We start from the raw sequence: 19,586 nt of genomic DNA, 5'->3' as shown, positions 1-19,586 counted from the left end.
AAAAAATTTTTTAGATATTCAATTGGAGACTCAGAGCTCTCTCGTGATGAATTTTCCCACTATTTCCTGCTCTGTGGCCTCTAAGGTTGTCCATGGAAAGCCCCCAGTACATTCATATCCTGGTCCCTGTGAATGACCCCGATCCCTCATTGATTTGAGGCAGGCCTATTCAGCAATGGCTGCTGCAGGGGACTTCTGAGTTTGCGTGAAAACTATGTAGCATAAAAGGCTGAGACCTTGTTTGATTACTTAATAGCTAGAGGGTTTGGGGTATGTTCCTATGTGCATCTGTAAAACAACGCAATAAAAGCCTGCCATTTCAGGGTGCTTATGAATGTCAGCAGAAATGTCAGTGTTCACTGAAAATAGAATATCACTACTACAATACACAGCCAAGTGTGGACTCACAACTTGCTATGGTTCCAGTGGGTCTTCTAAGGGTTCCTGTGTCGGGTGTTTGGTTTCCAGTGTGCTGCTGTTGGGAGGTGGTTGGGGCCTTTGAAAGGTGAATCCTAGTGGGAAGTCCTTGGGTCATTGGGGTAGTTGCCCTTAGAAGAGATTAAAAACTTCTTTGGGATCCTTGAACTCGTATGGAGTTGTTGAGTGGAGTCCTGAAGCTTGCTGGCTTCCTCTCTTGAGATGTGATATATTCTTCCCACATGACTTCCTGTCGTTGGCCATGAGGTCCCTTAGAGCTAAGTGATGCCCACATAATGCCCATAAACCTCCATAACTATGAGCCAAATAAACTTCTTTGTGAAGTTAGCCTGTCTCGAGTGTTTTGTCATAGTAATGCAAGAGCCTGGTGGGGGTAAACAGAAGCAGCTTCCTTTAGTAATCTCAAGAAGTGGCACAGAGAGGTTCTAACTTCTGCCTTTGTCCTAAGAAACTAGAGCTCTGGCTTCTGCAGATCTAGGTCAGCCTGGAGGTGCAGTGTCAGCCTCTTGGACAGCTAGCTCAGCCTTGCAAACGAGACCTTCCTTAGTTATCTACTGTGGGTCCCCTGACTGTCAGGCTCTGAGTGACCATGGCGAGCAGGATTCCTACTCCAGCACCAAGCTTGACAGAGTGCTTAGAGCTGTAATGCTTTTTGCTTTTATAGACTATACTTGAAACTCATCAGGTCTTGGATAACTATGGCTTCATTTCCATTGTAGACAACTTTCTATTATGCTTTCTAACAGCCTGATTTCACTGATGGAGTTTGATTTTTCATGATCGAACTTCACTGAGATGCCCAGCTTATCACCCAAGTGTGTCTATGATATTCAGTCTGATTTTAAGACATTTACACTGTTTCCTTTGCCGACCACAATTCCTCCTCCACCTAAGACAACAATGATGTTTAGATTGTAGAATCTGGGGGGCAGGCAGGGCTCACTAATCACTGGCTAGAATGCGTGTTGGAGCGCTTACAGCAAGCCATGTCCTATGTGGGTCTCATGGAGGCCCTCTAAATTGGGTCACCCACAGGACATGGGGAGAGAAGCAATTCAATCCTCTGCCAGAATCAGACAGCTCAAATGTGCCTTGGGCTGACTTTTCTCAGTGGAAGATACAGGAAAGAAGATGCTTATGAATCAGTCAAAAAGAAGCACAAACTTCTGTATTTTATGTATTCTGATTTTCTTCTGATTTACTAAAATGAGAAAGAGTCGCTTCCCTGGTTTCAGCCATGGGCACAGAATGCTCACCCCCAGAAACAAGGTAACACTTTACGCAGAACATTTCCGGGTGACATGTGTGACCACGCACGTCACACAAAGCCTGCCCCCCCCCAAGCAGAAATGTAAGAGTTACGGTTCCAGAAAGGGAAGGAAGAAAACTGGAGACAGGAAGCGCATATGGAATTCTTTTATTTAACTTAAACCATGTTGTACTTTAACCACTAGAAAAAAGCAGAGTAAGAGAAACTAAAGTCACCTTAGCTTCAGCCATTCAAAATAGACAGTTTCTTTATTTCTCGTAAGAATCCAGAGTATATCGCAATAACAGGAATAAATTCTTACAACAGAATATACAAAAACATTTTATCATTTTTTAATCTATTGATTTTTTATATAAACAGAGGATTTTTAAAGGAATAATTTATACACAAGGTCATTTTATGTAACAAATTGGCCATGTTGTCTTTTTTTAAAAAATTTTACTTAAAAAAAAAAACAAAACCTTTTAAACAAGAGAAGTCAGAAAATGTATTTTTCACGATGCATCCATTCCATCGCGCCTTCTGGATCTTTTTTTTTTTTTTTTTTTTTTTAGTCCCAGAGGTAGACAAACTCTGGCAAACCTCTCACCTTAACCTCACTGGCTTAGAAAGTAGACAGGTATTTTCACCAGGCATCTGTGCTACCTGTGGATGTATGAACACGGGGCCAACCAACCAAATAAGCTGAAAACAACAACAAAAATACCAGATGGTTTCTGGACCTTTCTCCTATGGAGTACAAAATTTACAGATGTTTCCAGTAACAGAGATTTCGTGGAGGAACATGGCCAATGATGCAGTGGCAACTAGAGGACATGGATTTGAATTTAAAAATTTGAGGGCTGGGTATGCTGTGGCTTTTATCAAAAGAATTTGTTGTATATTGGAAAAAAATGTTACCTTCAGTGTTCTGCCTTAGATAAATGAATGTCTCTTTCTTGTGGAGACAATGCACTTCACATGCTATGAGACACAGAAGCAGATGGCCTGGGTGCCTCACAAGTTTTTGTGTGGTCACTGTGAAGACCATGTGCTGTGCCCCAAAGTCCTCCCACCTCTCTGGCATTGCAGGACCATGACAATAACCAAGTCAGCCAAGCAGATGCTGGGCACTGTGGCTCACCCCGGGCAGAACACCTGCGCTGTTTCTATGGCCAGTGAGGTTCCTTCCGTCCACTAAAGTTGCTACACTGCAAGGGGAAATGACCAGGAAAAGATGATCTCCTTCCCACCCAGAGGGTTCTAGAAGACCAAGATACTGAAGATACAGAACTAGTTTTTAAAATCATCATTCCTTTGTTATAAATGAGGGCACAAAGCATGAAGGAAAGAGAGTGAACCACAGCTAGGGTCTGGAAAAAAATCTTTTTTTGTTTTTGTTTTTTTCTTTTTTTCATTTTTTTTTTCTTTTTTTGGGCATATAGTAAAGCTAGCTAGTAAACAGGTGTCCTTAAAAAAAATGGATCACAAACACACATTTGCACACATAGAGAAAGAAAGTGTCTTTAAATTATTTTCGGCAATTATCAACTACAAATATTTTATAAAATTATTCTATGTTCTTACAAAAATGCAATGAAACATTTAATTAGTTCTTGTAAACCAGATCTTCGTCAACTGACTACCCGTAATCTACTGGACTTAAGAGCCCTATTGGAAATGCTAATGAGTGACTAATTAAAAAAAAAAAAATGCTTACCAGAAAGATGCAGACACAGAAACGTGGACATACAAATGAGTGATTATTATGTTCTTATAGAAACAAAATAAAACAAAATCCTAAAGTCATGCCCCAGAACTGACAACTGGTGAGAGCGATGAAGTTCGTATTCTTATACAATGTGACGTCGTGGTAAGTTTGAGGAGCAGGATGTTAGGTTTATTTGTTGAAACCAAATGCCCATAGATGACTGTGGACCCTTGACATGGTCTGATTCCTTCTGAAACCTTCAAGTTCAAACTATTGCTCCTGCTTCTTCCAAGTCCTGTACCCTTCTGCCTGTATTTCTTCTCTCTACATCCTGTTACCTAGGGACAATGGTTTCCTTCTGTCTGGTCATTCCACCATCAAAGAGCGTTTGTTTCTCTAAATGACCCACTAGTCATCCAAGCTGGAGGCCCAAAGTGAAACGCTGTGGCCTGTCCAGGGTCTGTATCTTCAGCATCTCTGGCAACAGAGGTTCAATCTAAACCACATCCTCCCTTGAAGTTCTCATTTGTATCACCGACTAGTTCAGAGTGGTGTAAGAAAGTCTCAACTTTCTTCACTGGTTCTTAAGGAGTGGATCGCTGGTCCTTGTCTCCCAATGCTGCTTAGCCCAGGAAAAGAAAAGACAGCTGACAAACACAGAAGTGACATTAACAAAGGAACAAACCCCAAACCTTAAATGTACTTCTGGGACTGCTGGAGTGGGCCAAGGCGTACCATGGAGTGTTACTGTCAACTGCAAGGTGCCTGTTTCGCAAAGGAGTTGCCTTCAACATGGTCTGGCCATCCTGAGAGAACCCAACAGTGACAGTGAAGGACCTTGGATGCACATCCCAGCTTTCTCTCCCACCTGAGCTCAGTGTGACATTGCCACTACAGTCGCCTGTGTTCGAACGGCCACTGCCAGAGAGGTGGGCTGCTGAGGTGGCTTCAGCGGATCAGACTGGCCTAGAACTCGGCATCATATATGACTTGTCAATCTGTTATCCCAACCAGAACTCACCAGTTTGTAACAAGCCATCTGCCATTTGGTAGTTTCACAGTAACTACTTTTTTATTTTGTGAAGCCACTTTTCCCACCATTGAAATGTCATCCAGAGTCCTAAGAAACGGGCTGGAATGAGAGGCCAGGAATGGCCCCAAACACAGTCTTCTATCTTCCAACGAGGAAGCTCATTCCAACTGTGTCCAACGCCATGCCAGCCCTCAGCAGGGGCCTCGCATAGCTCACGTTCAGCAGTATCTCCAGAAGACACCATCTCCTGCAGCCTCCCTCCCTCAGAGAAGGGCGATGGAGAATGTCTTAATGCTCACATCAATTCGGTGATGTGCCTCAGTGGTTCATGTGACTTCGAGCAGTGTGAGCTGCTGTCAGAAGGAGGTTGCTTGGAAAATGCCACGACTAGCTTGATTATATCATTTGGAGCATACAAAAGAGAAAAATAAAGAAGAGGTGGGAAAAATCAGCATAAAATGAGGCTAGAAGTGTGGATACATGATGCCTTGGTAGAGTCAAGGTGGGTGGGTTGGTCCAGTAAAATAACTGCACCAGCACACAAGCAAAAGTTTCCTTTATTGAAGTGTTTCTGAAGCGTTAGGATGGGTGCTGTGCTGTTAGTGTTCTCCCTCTACTTAAAGAAAACCACCTACATGAACAAAAACAAAATGACATCGACAGCTTGGACAGTTTCAACAAAACCCTTATAACCAGCTGAATGATCTGTAGAAATCCAGTTGTGGGAACAGGTAGGTTATGTGCAAAAGAGAGGAGAGGCCACTATTCCAAGGGGTCACCTACAGTGTGGAAGAAGAAAACCCTGATCAAAGTATTTCTCAATGACCTCCAGATCCCAGGGACTGGGGAGATAAGGGTAGTTCCTGCAGATGGAAAAGGTTCCTTCCTGGGCTTCATCAAGCACTGGAACTGTGCGGGCGCCATCGCAGGTGGGAAAATCACTCGCTGTGTTTCCCGGCTACCATCCCCGGGGCCTGCGAGAGCAGCCGCTGGACATGGGAGGTGCACCATCCACCCCGTGAGCAGCAGGATGGTGGGATGGACAGAGGTACACCACCACGGAGGAAGCCAGCACTGACCACTGGCCATCTAGCCCCCAGGTCTGGTACATCCCCAGGGAGGGGTGCAAGGGTGCGGTGAGACAGCAGACAGCCTCTAGAGGGGACGGGGCTTCACCTTTCTGCATCAGCACGGCTGGAGGTCAGGAGCCTCTGCTTTCTGCAGCAGGCTGGGAGGACCAAGCCCTCCAGTTGCTGATGTGGCTGTGCCCTTGAATACAACAGAGGTGGCGGCAGCAGTGGCACATCCTGGACACAGTGCTGGCCTCACGGGAGCAGCTGACGGGAGCTCATTGGGCACCCGAGTGCTGTGTGAGCGCCACACGCCTGTCCTTGGACCCCGGGGACACCTGCTCCCTCAATGGTGACACAGGTTGGTCATTGAAAGCAGCTTGGCTTCAGCCAGGGGCAGCCAGACGGCCCCCGTGGCATGTTCTCCTGTCCTTGGGCTGAGGGCCGGGAGCAGGAAACCCTAACAGCTCATCATCTCTGAAGAAGCCAGGTTAGGGAAAAAGAGAAAAGCAACACAAGACAAGACATCCAGGAAAGGCTGCCTGAAACGAGCAGAGGAGGGAGTTAGTGTCGCTCTGACCCCGAAATACAGCCTGACCTCTCCCTGCGTCACCTGGGTGAGTGGCCTGTGGGATGGATGAGGTGACCGGTACCAATGGCCTACTGTCAGGTGCTGAGAATTGTGAGATGGATTCTTTGTTTCTATATACACATATAAAAAATAAGAGTGAGGTAGATAAATGCTTGAAGAAACAAAAGACACCCAAAAAACGAAAAACTGTCCTGTCTTGCACACGCACACGTGCACACGCACACACACGCAACACACACAGCCTTTCCTCAGTATTTAAATTCATAATGGGGGCTTTTCTACAGTGATTAAAACTGGTATCACAAAATAAATTAAAGACTCCTACATATAATACCTTCTGAATTACCCTTTTTCTTTTACTCATTTTCTCCTTGAAGGGAAAATACCATGGGACAGAGGCCATGAGAGGTCACGAGACTGGGACTACTGATCAGCAATAAGTGCTACCAACTTTCTCCAGTCACAACCTAGCAATTGCCATCCTTGAGCTTTGTCCTTACTCAGAATTTAAACATTTCTGTCCCAGAAGCACCTCTGGGGCCGTCACTGCTCTGGGGAGTGCTAAGCACTGCACGAAACAGGACCCCTGGGCCCAAGGTCTGGGGGTCCCACCAGGGCTCTGGGCCCCCGTCGGCAGGCAGAGCGCTGAGGCCAGCAGACCTGGCGGTCAGCTCGATGCCCAGGGCCGGCTGCGGTACTGGGGTCTTGCTCCTTGTCGGGGCAGCCAGGTCCTGTGGGATGCTCCGGTTCTGGAGACAGGTAGGTCGGTCTAGTGAGGGTGGTGGCACAGGGTGGCAGAGGGCCCTGTGAGGCCTTGCTCTGATGCACCCTGGGACTCAGCAGCTGTTTCCCGTGGGATGCAAAGATTAAATATCCACTAAAAAACAGTAATCCAAATGCCTAATGTCTGCAGTTAAAACTGCTGTTGTACCCAAAAATTACAAAAATATATATGTGTGTCACAAACCAAAACAAAGGCGGGGGAAGAGAAGGTGAGACTGCCAACGACCGGGACCATAGACACTGGACAAGGGTGTGAGATATTCAGCCTTTGTATTTCTGACCTGAGTTTGCGTCATGTCTTGCGCTGTAACAGACTCCAACGCCGTGTGAGGTGGGTGTGGGGAGAGGGGAGCACGGGGCCAGCACCCGGCCCGGGCCCCCGATCCGCCTCTTTCCCTCGCCCGCCTCGTGCCCACAGAGCCTACAGGTTAGAAGACACAGAATGGGGCCAGGAGGTGGGAGCAGGGTGTGTTTATAAAAAGGCATCAACCAGTTCATGGCAGATTATGTTCTAGAAGTATCCGTTACTGGGAGAAGAGAAGAACAATCACACACTCTAGTACAAAGCGTAAGAAGTCTCTTGGAGTGAGCAGAAAGGGAGGAAGGGTAGACCTGAAGGTTTTCATAGATTAAATCCACAAAGATAAAGAACAAAAAAAATAGCAGCTTTTTTTTCTGTACAGACGTATAGATGAATATCTGAACCGTAAAAAAGTTATAAAAGTGACATTAAAGACGATGTGTATGCAAATGTCTCATGGTCTAACATAGAACTGTAAGACCCATGAAGAAGTCCTAGTAACAGAGAAAATGTCGACAAAGCTCAGAATGCTTGGATCCATGGCCCCGCTGCTGCTCACCGCTGGGGTGTCTCACACCCCTCCCTTGCACACCCGCATGAACGGCTGGGCTGAGTCCCTGGAAATCCCTTTCCGTCTGTGGCCCTTGGGTCAGGCAGGGGCCAGGGTAGACTGACAGGCGGACCCCCTGGACCGGAAGCCAAGCTTTCAGGTTCTCCTGGTCTGTTTCCTCCAGCCTGGGGGGGGGGGCAGAGCTGAGGGACTGGGCAGGAAGCCCCCTCAGCCTTTCCCATTTTCATGAGGGAAAATCCCATTTTGTCCAATTCCCCCGAAAAATAACCTAGTCATGGAAAGCAGGGAGCCCTGGGCGGAGGTGGAAAGCAGGCTGGGGAGAGGGGGGCGCAGCTGAATGGGGTGCACCACCAATATGTCTCTTATGTGGAGTCAGAATTAGATTGTGTGCTCACCCCACGCCTCTGGGTGGAAGAAAAACCAGGGTGGGGATTGTGAGGGAGAAAGTTCACAATTTTGGCAAAATTTGGCAGCATTAAAATGGTAACCACCACGGAGGAACCATGGCCCTTTGTAAATTTCAGGTGACCCCAAAAGGTTACAGAAATACTTAAAAAAACCCAAAACCTCCTTGTGTGCGTGTGTGCACATGTGCGTGTGTGCATGTGTGTGTGACACTGACCTATGGTGCCAGGCAGGTGTGGACAGGGGTGATGTGGGGCCCCAGGGAGAGCAGTCTCCTCCATCTGATCGAAAGGGCTTTCCAGCGGGGCTTGCAGCACATATTTCCATTATGAAGCGGAAAAAAGGAGGAAAAAGGAGAGTCAGAGAGAGACGGAGAGCGACAGAGAGGGAAAGAGTATGAGAAGACTCAATTCTCGAGTGTTCTGTTGCTATTAGGTGTTGTCATTAAGGTTCTCAGTGGCCCGTGTCAGTTAAGGGCTTGGGCAGGGGAATGAAAGCTGCTTGCATATTGAGAAAAGGAACATCCCAAGGTGGCTACTGCAGAGAAGCGGTCTCCGTGGGCAGCAGGGCAGCTCTGAAGACCCACTGAGGTCCAGGAGGCTCGTGGACTGACTGGTAAAACTCTCCTCTCCCCCCGCCCGCCGCTGAGTGTGCATACACGTTACTGCTTGCACGCGATGCGACGCGGGTCCGGGATCAGCAGGTTGACGACTGGGGCAGCGGCAAGGCCCTCTCGTTCGTGCGGCCTCCGTTCATGTGCGCGTAAGGCTGTCTCTCGTCGAAGCTGGCGCGGAGCACCAGCACGCCGGGGCCCGGGCCGTTCTCGCCCTTGTGTCCTGAGTGTCTGTCGGGCGGCGGCAGGGAGGACGAGGAGGCTGATGGGTCCAGCGGGACGCTCTCCATGTTCTCGGGCTCCAGGTCCAGCTCCTCCGGCTCGGGCGGCTTGTTCTCCTCGCTGTAGTAGAAGGAGACCTCCCGGAAGCCGGCCTCCAGCTCGTCTTTGACGCTGCTGATGATCTCCAGGAAGGAAGGCCTCATCTTGGGGTTGTACTGCCAGCACATGCGCATCAGCTCAAACCTGCGGGGACACAGGCAGAGCGCGGAACCGCTCGGGTGAGTCTTGGGGCTTCTCTCACCCTTCCCTGTCACCCCATCAGCTCATCTTTTCCAGGACCCAGCCCCTACCATGATACGGAACCCCAGTTTGACTTCCTGAGAAGGACCAAGCTCAGGTCACACAGAGCCTGTTGCCATGGGACTGGTCCATGGGGGACAGTGCTAAGGGGCTTTTACAAACGAGCAGCTTTTGGCTGATGCATCTCCTGTGGCTGCTGTGAACACTGCTTCCAGAAAGCAGGATGCCTCGGTTTCCCACTAAGGAGCCGGAGAAGTGGTCACAGCCTCTGCGAGGCCCCCGGGTCTGTTTCGAAGCCTCCCCTGGGGCAGGGACACCCTGGCAGAAGTTCTGAGTTAGCAAGTGGCAGGGCTGCCACACTCACGGAGCACACACCCCACCGCGCATCTCAGTCCAGCCCTGTCTGCGGGGCCGGGCCCATGATACAGTCAATGCTAAAGCAGAAGGCCCCAAGGGGACCTTGAGCCAAGAGTTTCCTGGGCAGGAGTCCCGGCCATGAGCAAGGGACAAAGCACAGAGCATGAAGGTGTGCTGTGCCTCAGTGACACCAGCTGGGCCACCAAACCCAGAAGCCTCCAGAACCCCCTGGGACACAGGGAGTGTTCCCAGGCATGATCTGGGGCTCTGACAAATATAAGGAGCCCAGAGACCTTGGGATCGAGGAAGAAGGCCAAGGGGCCAACTGTGAATGGACAGCACTGCAGGGAGTCTGTGAGACCGAGGAGGGTCTGCCAGTGGGCCTCCCCGACACGAGCAGGCAACCCCTCCCGGCGCTGGTCTCACTGGGAAGTTGCCTTTTGTTTTCTTTTAGAACTTCTGGTTTGTCAGTTCATTAAACAGAATAGTGTGTGCTGTCACTGATTGTTCATGTTTTGCTTTGATTTTGTCACATGAACAACTACTTCTAAGATTACAATATGTAACTTATCAACTAGTCATGATTTAATCTTTTTTTGAAATTCTGTATCATTTACCCTTCTTTCTGTATTGTTTTTTAAAAAATAAAAAAACTAAATATATATATTAAAAAAAACTTCTGGCTTCAGACATACTGTCCAAAACAAACAAACAAACAAACACCCACCCACCACCACCACCAAAAAAAGGCTAAACGGAACTCCCCATATTCAGGAAACTCAAACACCTAGACACCAAGCCTTCTGTCAGGTTGACCACATGACCAAGAGACCTATTTACATCTGGCCCCTGGGAGAACTAAGGGTGACCCTGCTGTTACCCATCGGTGTAGAAGCTGCTGGCAGAGGCAGGCTCCCCGCCCACCTGGCCAGCTTCCTTTAAAGACCTTGGGTCAGGCTGGGTCAGTCAGGCAGAGGGTAATGACCTGGGGGAGGGCAAGAGGGAGACCCATCCAGAATTTACCATCTGGAGGCCGAGGGGTCAGCAAATTACAGGTGGCCCGGCTGCTGCTGGCAGCCCTAGTTTACACATGGCTTGTGGCTGCTTTTAGAATCCAACTGCTTGTTGAGTAGTCAGAACCAGGTTGTTTAGTCTGTAAGCATACAATATTTATTGTCTGGTCCTCTCCAGAGAAAGGTGGCCAGCCCAATGTACAAGAAAAAGAACGGGGTGAAACAGGAAGACAGATTAAGCACTGTCCCTTCTGAGTCCAGCCCGGTGGAGTGCTGGCCCTAAGGGTATGGGCAGTAAGCACATGGTGGGGCCATGCCCGGCCTCAAGAGCCTGTTGATAGAGGGGCTGCTCGTCACACACCCGACAGCACATTCACATGGGCACCGAGAGACGGCATTATGTGCCCAAAGTCACAAACAGGGTGGGTGGCCATGGGGTGACATGGTCCCCTAGGAGACACCCATGTCCTGGCTGCTGCTACTCACATGAGGGCTGTTTGCACCGTATTTCTGGTATTTAGTACCTTGCGCCCCCTGCTGGTCAGGTGGCACACAGGCCTGACATCCTATACCTGTCCTTTCCCCCTAAAAGGAGACCAAATCCAGAAATGTTAATTAAACGGGCCACAGATACAAGGAGTGCATCCTGACTGCGAGCTGCAATGTCCTCTCAGCCCAGCGACTTATGCCTGAATAGAAGCGCAGCCATGGAGGGAACATGAGCTGGGTCCGGCTCTGTGCCCCGTGGCCCGGGGCTGAGGAGGTGCCACTGGAGGGCAGTGCTGTGGTGACATCAGCACAAACAAGCCATGTGATGCTGCCTGTAAAATCATCCCAGAGTCACAGCCTTCCAGTGCTGCCCATAAAAGGAAGTCTTTTTCACTCTGTGGGAATCAAGACCTTGTTTACACGACTTCCACCAGAAAACTCTCCAGGAGATGCTGGGAGGATTTATGAGCTGATAAGTCCTTTTTAAAAGAAACACTCTAAAAAAACCACTGGTCAGCCCTGCTGAGTCTGGAGCAGTCCTCCACTGGACACTCCCCTCCCAGGGCCCCAGGGACTCCTGCCCTGCTGGGAAGCGGCTTCCCAGAGCAAACCCGGGCCCCAAGAGCTACACGCAGTCAGGGCTGTGTGCACAGGCGCTTCCACATTCCTGCCGACCCCTCCTTGACCCTTGACTCCAACATCCTCAACCAACAGGCCCTGAAGTGTAGAAGTCAAGAAGCCAAGATGCTCCAGGAAGCTCAGGATCCAGGAATCCTGATGCCTGGTGCTGGCACAGCCTTGGCTGGGCACTGACTCTCACCAGGGAGACCAGATTCCAGAGCGGCCCTGCAGGACTGAGGCCACCCCCTCTCCCGGCAGCTTGAACAGCCAAGATGTCTTGGGAGCCATTCCCCATTCAGCGCCTGCAGCCGGGGGTTGTGGTCCACAGTGCTATAGCCCATCTCCTGCCAGGCTCACTGGACAGAGGCAGTCATTTCTGTCTATTTGGACTCTTGATTCCTATGAACGCTGCCCAGGGTTCTGAGCAATGAGAGGCTTTAGTCAGCAAGAGGAAAATTCAAGTTTGACAACTGTCCAAACAGATTCCGTGAAGTGAGCTTACCTGGGCTAACACTTTCCCCTGACTCCTGCATGCTGAAGACCTGACAAGGGGCCATGGGAATGCCGCCAGGACAAAGGGCTTCTTCACTTGCGTTTTTCTGGCTGAGCTCAAATCTCCTTATCCTGCAGTGTCAGAGCTGGGGCCTTTCACATCACTGGACTTCATGAAATCCAGGACTACTCCTTACTCATCCTGTGACCTCAGCAGCCGGCACGCACCCAGAAGGTTCAGGATTCTGGTGGCTTGAGTTCTGAGTGTAAGAGATGGTTGAGGATGGGCTGTGCCTTCCGTTTAAAGCATGAAGACAGCAGGGGACCATAGCCTGCACCTCGTCACATGAGACTTGCTGAATTAATTCAAGTGGAACCGGGCCTTGAGGCTCACAGGTGATGGAACCTTTCCTCAAAATCTGAATACTCTGAGGCGCTAGGGAAGGGGACGTGGCCTAGGCATTGCCCAACAGCCGGAAGGTCTTCCTGAGGCTGAGCTGAAGTCCCTTGGGGGCCAGCGAGTGCCTCTCTCCTCTCACAAACTGCAGTTTCTCTCCCGTACGGGACCCCGAGGGTCCAGGACACTTTCAAGGCATTAGGGGCTCTCCTCTGGGATAAACAGTTCATTCTTTCATTTCACACAACAAAAAAACCCTCTCTGAGATCGGTTTCTCCTCCCCCAAGCCCATCGGTAAATTCAGGAGGACAGCACAGACACTCCCTATGAAACCAGCATGCCTCCCTTCATTCTGTTCTTAGAAGGGAGGCGGATAGGCCAAGAGGGTTCTGGATGGCAAAGCAGAAATAAATGCCTTCTGAATTAAACATTTCACACTCAGAGGTAACCTTTCTGTGTAAACTTCCTCGTCACCCCGTGCTGGGAACAGGAAGTCCCCTGCCTTTCCCATGGCAGGTGGGCTGCTTCCCAGGCATATTAAATTAATATTAAAGCTCCAGCCGTCTGGAGGCGGATCAACTTCAAGAATCCCATAAGTTTCCCAGAGATAAACGTTTACCCGAGTCAAAGAGAAAACACAAAAACAATACTTCTCTTGTGACGAGCCCCAAACCACAGGAACAGAACTCACACCTGCTCTCTTGGACTGCTGCTAAGCTTGCTACACGCCACTGACTTGCGTGTTCAAATCTCGTCTGGCACTGTGCACCTTTATGCAAATTCAGTGGGCACGGATGTTCATACCCTGTTACTTGTATCCTGGTGCTATAGGAGGCTTTTTCTTAGAAACTGGCTGGTGCCAAGATAGCAGCCATGCTGTGGCGGGTGCAGAGCAGCTGGTCACCTGTGAGGGACGCTGCAGGTGTGAGGAGTGGGAACAGGCCTCTGGGGCTTTCCGGAGGTTCTCAAGCTAACCCCCTTCAGCATCTTGTAATCTGGAAGAGGTGGCGCAGCCCACTGCAGTGTCCACTCTGCTGTGGATCATTAGTGGCAGGGCAGGGAAGGGCAAGGTAGGCAGTCTCCAGCCCACGGGTCCAATCTGGCCGGCCGCCCGCCTGATTTTATAAGGCGTCTGAACTGAAAGTGGTTTTTAAATTTGCTAAATGGTTAGGGGAAAAAACTCAAAATAAGAATACTTAGTGACAACATGGAATTACGCGAAATTCAAATTTCAGTATCCAAAAATAAAGGTTTCACTGGAGCACAGCCCCACTTGCTCATGTGATCTCCCCGGCTGCTTCTGCACCACAGCAGCAGAGCTGAGTAGCTGCAATCAAGCTCATAGGGGTGCACAGAGCCAAAGAAGGCATTTACTAGCTGGCCTTTTAGAGTCTGCTGGGCTCTGCTCGGGTGCAAGCCAGCTGTGTGTCATGAGGACATTCTAGCCGCGTTACGGGGAGGTCCTCTAGAAACCGAGCCCTCACATGGCGCACAGACGCGGCAGTGGCTTGGAAGTGGATCTGCCACCCCAGGCAAGCTTTCAGATGACTGCTGACAGCTGGACTGCAACCTCCTGGGAGCCTCTGAGGCAGAGGCTAAGAGCCACTACCCTGCTTCCAGAGGACAGAAACCCTGTGACAAAATCAGTGTTCATCAGTGTTTCTGACTCTTAAGCTTTGGGTATGGGTGGGGTAGTGGGTATTTCCATGTAGGCAAGAAAATATTCCAAGTGGCCTTTGGGGGCTCTGCCAACTTTGGGCTGCAGAGTCCCACAAAGGCTGTACTGGGAGGTCGCCCTGATGAGGGACACAGGAGACCCCATGCCTTGGTCACTGGTGGCTTTGCCCCCTAGGCCCAGCACTGCACCTACTGTTTGCGGATACAATGTTTTGTTTCTAAGGCTGCAGGAGTAAGACAACCCCAAATTCCTGTTCTTGGTGTGAACGTTCCACACAGCCTCCTGTCTGAGCATAGGTGGGACTTGTATGATGGGATGTTTCATTCCTTTAAATAAGCTCCTAATCAGGTGGCTGAATTACTCAAAAGGGACATTGTCTTGCAAGGGTTTGATCTAATCAGGTCTGAAAGAGCAGAAGCACTAGAGCCTCTGCTGGTCTTGAAGAAATAAGCTGCAGTGCTGTGAGGACCAGAGGAGGCAGCATGTGGCAAGCATCGATGTGGCACTGGGCTCTAGGGGATGAACATGGTCTCCAGCTGACCAGCAGCAGGAGCACAGGTCCTCAGTCCACAATCTGCAAGGGCTCACTCTTGGCAGCTACCTGAAGGAGCTACAGGTGGGACTACCGCCTGGCCCCCTTGATGGCAGCCTGCTGAGACTGCGTCTGAATTTTGGGACAGAGGTACCCGGAGACCCCAGCTGAGCAAGGCCTTCATGCCCGCTGGGCCCACTCCCTAGTGGCCACTGGCCACGTGTGTCTGACCCCTTCTGTACGTCATCCTACCACAGTGGAGGCCGAATGTCCCCCAAGGCCCATGCAGTGCAGGTTTAGCACTCAGCCTGTTGAGCTTTTCTGGTCACTGGAGGCATGCCCTTGAAGGGACAGCGGGACTCCAGCCACCACTCGCTTATTTCGTTTCCTGGCTGTAAAGAGAGTGGTTCTGTTCTGCCACACAGTGCCACCATGATGTGCTACTCACCATTAGGCCCAAAGCAACACTGTCAAGTGACCATGGACTGGAACTTCTAAGACTGTGACACTTTTTGTCTTATAAACTGATTAGTTCTGCTGTTTAAGATGCTGGGAAGCTGACAAATGCAGGTCTCCTCCCCTCGCCCCCCGTAAAGAATGTTATGCAGTGAGTGGGTCCTAGAGAGTCATGAACATTCATTAGTTAACAAATCTCAGAAATGCTGAAGGCATTTTTTCAAAGAAGTAGGTAAGGAGACAAATTCATCAGTACTCCAGGCTGGGTGTGCTCAGACTGTCTCCAAAGCAAGGGGCTTAACTCTGATCCTGGTCAGCACTGCTTATGGGGTGGCACTTAAATGGTCCACGACTTAAGAGAAAAAACTGGGCTGAGGTTCGCACTATGAATCCTTAGCATCAAACTCTGTGGACACCAGGTGTGGCAGTCCTCAGCCTGGCAAAGTCTGGGGAGAGGCTCTTGAATTTGACTGAAGAGTAGTAAGTGCTGTTTTACTGTTTTCTTGTTTTTTAAACTTTGTATGGAAAAGATGAGCAAAGATTGCTTTGGTCAAATACTGCAAGAGACACTGGGCCGGAGAAACCACGGTGCAAACTGCAGATCAGAACCAAAAGATTAAGGAATATGGGGCGGCATCAAGATGCCTGGAAAGGCACAGGTCCCATAAACCGGGTTCCTCATTCAAGGACCAACAAATCCTCTTTTAATCTATTTCTGTTTCCACAGGACCAGAAAGCATGGCTTCCAGAATTACTAATCTTAAATGACCCAGGAAAAGTTATTCAAGGAAAGAAATAGAAGAGCTGGGGTGGGGGGCGCGCAAAAGATACGTACAGCATGTCTGGGCAGTTGTCGGGTTTGTCCAGGAGGCCACCCTCCATGACGAAGCGAAGGACTTGCTCGTTGGACAAGCCCTGGTATGGCTGCTCAGCCAGCGTGGCGATCTCCCAGAGGACGACCCCGAAGGACCTACAGGGGAAAAGAACATGAGTGGCGTGGGAAGGGACAGGCATGACCCTTCTCCAGCATTTCCTCACAATGGAGCACTGAGAAAGTGTCCTCACTGCCACGCCAATGCCTGATGGAGACCGGGCAGGCACTGGGCTAGGTGTGGGACATCTGCCCTCCTCTGTCTAAGGTTTCCTGTACAATAACCATAGTTCTAATGGCAAAGCAGAGGAAGCTGCCACCGGCAGAGACTTCAGTGGCCCCTGCACTGTTCAGGGGTACTTGATCTAGGTCACACACTCTCAAGGTCAGGCATAGCCATTTACCCAAGCAAGCTGGTGTCTCCAAATGAGTCTCAGCCCAAGAATTAAAACAGGCAAGGGCCCTCCCACCCCAAGCCCCAGCCTGGACCCGCCTTGGGACAATCAAACAGCTTAATGAGCTCCTGGGCTGATTCTTCTCATCAGAGAGTTTGGAGGCCTCTGTTCCCACGTGAGCCTCATCCCTCACTGCACAGGAGGATCTCCCAGAAATTTTAAACACTGATCAATACCTGAGCTGCACTGACTTGATGTGTGTGGGTAAAGGGCCAGGCCTGGACATATTTAATAGTTCTACAAGAGTCCTGAGACACACTCAGGCCAAGGTAAAAGTAAAAGAAAGCCCCTGTCCTGGAGCCCAGAAGCTACTGGCCCGAAGGACTCTGTCACAGGCATGGAGACCAGAGTGGGCTCCACTGGCCTGCAGCACCCCCATCGTCCCCCAAGAGTCTTTTCCACAGAGGCTGGCTGAGGAGGACATGCAGTAGGCCGGACAGTGAGCAGATTTGCCGGGCATGCAGTTTCACCAGTGAGTTCAGAAGAGCAAATTAAAACATATATGAAACTTCAGACAGATAATACTGAAAAAACCCAAAACTGAAAACACTGTGCTGTCATCTGCAAAATAAATGTGCCTCCCACAGCTAAGCTCACCCTTGACGAATTTTTCCTGGTCCATCTCTGCCTTCATACTTGAGTCACTTCAGCCAACCCGCAAGGCTTCTCTAATGGGCCCTGCCCCAGGCTTAGGGTGCTGGCCAAGCCTCATGGAAAACAGGGCAGGGTATTTCCCACTGAGTGCTCTGGGGATTCTGGCCTTGTGGCGGAGCTGGGTGGAGGGGAGCTGGGGTGCTCTGATTCCGGAATGTTTTGTTGGCTGCTTTAATTCCTTTCCATGAACAAAAAGCTTTTTGTACAAATTGATACTAAAAGCAGATGTTAGAAATAGAATCTTTGCAGAGGACTGACCAACCCAAGGTCTTTTCTAACTGCCAGTGCCCAAGAAATAGCCTTTGTGCTGCTCAAGAGACCCAGAAAAGCCAAAGATCCAGAGACCCAAGTGTGGATTGCAAAGACCTGGGCTGTCTAAGAAGGGTTTTCCATCAACTTCTGTGGGCGAACCTGTGCTTTCCAAAACCTACCTAGTTATACCTATAGCATGCCTTGGCGGTTGCGGTGCCTGCCCTCGCATCTGCGTGGGGACCAGCATTAAAGTCTGTGCCAACTGCAGGCTGGTCCGAGAATGATTTGACGACTTGGTTCCCTCCTGGCCTACCTCTGCCTCACCTGGTCTTTCCTGCTGTGTCCCTGTCTTCAGGGAGCCAGGTCTTGCTAGTCGGCTCCCACCTGGACCATTGCCACCCTCAGAGCTCTACTCCAAGCTCCTGGCTCCTTGGCTAACCACACCTGTCTTAAGCAGGACTGTCCTGCACCCCGTTCTCCTTCTGGCCTCCGCAAGCACCTACCACAGCTTGCCAAATGAGGCTCAGGGCTGACAGACAGTCTGGCCCCAACACTTCCTTAGTGGCCATGGGGTCCTTTGTGCCCGAACTGCCACACCCCTTATTTTGGCTCCCACTTCTGATGCAGGACAACCCCACATCTGGATAATGCAATGTTCTTGTCAAAGCTCCAAGCCACACTCTTGTTCAGAACCTTCACTTTATGGCAGAGGATGCAGAATTAGTCCTAAATTCTTAAGGGCGCCTGAAGGTTTATGTGATCTTCCAACCTAACTCCCTAAAAAGCTTCATTATTCTCATCTGCAGCAGCTCCTCCTATCACATCTGCCCGGAGCACCTCCACTGCCTGGAACCCCTTTCCTATGGTAGTTGGCGACAGTCCCTATTTTATCACGCCCAGGACTTCATCTTGTCTATTTTAAGGCTTTTATGACCCCAACCTACTATTTTACTTCTTGTTCCCAAGACTTGATTCCTGGAGGACAGGGATGGGGTCTCTTGTCATCTCGGCTACTTTCACATTCTGAGGTCCTCACCATCACAGGCACGAAATAAAACAGGAAACCACAGAGTTGACCTGCACAGGTGCTTGTCATGTTGAACTGCGAAAGCTCTTCTCTGAACAACGCTGTCAGTGTCACCTGCCACTGAGAGGCACCTGGTGCTGTAGTCGGTGGTTATCCTGCTAGGACTGCTCAAGTGACAACTGAGTCCTGTTACTCTGTGCTCCAAGGTACAGAAGCTATGCCATCACTACCCAACACCAGCCATCACAGGAGCCATCCGGATACTTATCAAGGTACCAAGGCGGGAGCTGGGAACACAGAGAGCAAGCAAAGCCCTAGGACGTGACCAAGGCCACACAGCTGCACTGGGACACAGGCAACAGCCACGTGCCTTTTAAAGCATGCATCTTACTACACGGTGCTAGCTATTAGTGACCTCACTAAAGTCTTGCATTTTTTGTGGACAGGTTTGATCTTTGAACGGAAGACAAATGCATCCGTGTATTCTCTCAGCATGAGGATCGTGATGTCTCCACAGGTGACAGACCTGGGGTGTGTGGCTAGGGTTGACATTCAGGGCCTGTGCTGCCCCACATGGGGCAGGGAGCATGTCAGTGTCCCAGGCACTAGCAAATTTACCCCTAGAGAGATCTTCATTGCCCAAGGGTGGAAATTAGCCACCAAACTAGCAAAAAGCCCTGGATATTTGGGATTGTGTGGAAAGTTTCTTAGTAAGTCAAGGAATGGAGGCTGCTGGGGGGGGGGGGCGATCAAGAGTAGTGGGGTGCCACTCCCCAGTGTGGTGGTCTGCTCCATGCCTAAGGACACACTGTGTCCTCGGAGGCCTGAAGGCCACCTGAGAGGTGTGTGACAGAGGCAGTGAAAGCACCCAAAGGCCTGGGAACATCTCAGAAAGGAACCTGGGTGCTCTGACAAGTCTGCAGCTTGTCTGATCAGGAACACAGCATGCAAGGTTCTGCAAGCGTCTTCGTCAGGAGGACTGAAATGCAGCACAGAAAGGTGTG

At 50.1% G+C, this 19,586-nt stretch overlaps 1 protein-coding gene across 2 annotated transcripts in view; it reads right to left on the bottom strand.

Annotated features, from left to right (window-relative positions):
• Nucleotides 1-1,838: 1,838 nt before the first annotated feature.
• The window catches only part of Igf1r (insulin like growth factor 1 receptor), a 268,904-nt gene continuing 251,156 nt past the window's right edge, over nucleotides 1,839-19,586 (bottom strand). For both annotated transcript variants that reach the window (XM_003475268.4, XM_063249956.1), the window contains 2 exons: nucleotides 16,159-16,293; nucleotides 1,839-9,231 (listed from right to left, as the gene is read on the bottom strand). In XM_003475268.4, the coding sequence (XP_003475316.1) occupies nucleotides 8,850-9,231; nucleotides 16,159-16,293 (517 nt within the window). In that variant the 3' untranslated portion in view covers nucleotides 1,839-8,849. The remainder of the gene's footprint in view (nucleotides 9,232-16,158; nucleotides 16,294-19,586) is intronic.

The sequence above is a fragment of the Cavia porcellus genome, unplaced genomic scaffold (assembly GCF_034190915.1).
Source record: "Cavia porcellus strain 051 isolate PalLab524CR breed Dunkin Hartley unplaced genomic scaffold, mCavPor4.1 scaffold_6, whole genome shotgun sequence".
In the NCBI taxonomy this organism is placed as follows: Eukaryota; Metazoa; Chordata; class Mammalia; order Rodentia; family Caviidae; genus Cavia; species Cavia porcellus.
The sequence above is the reverse complement of the archived record's forward strand: the minus strand, read 5'-3'. Positions and strand labels throughout refer to the sequence as shown.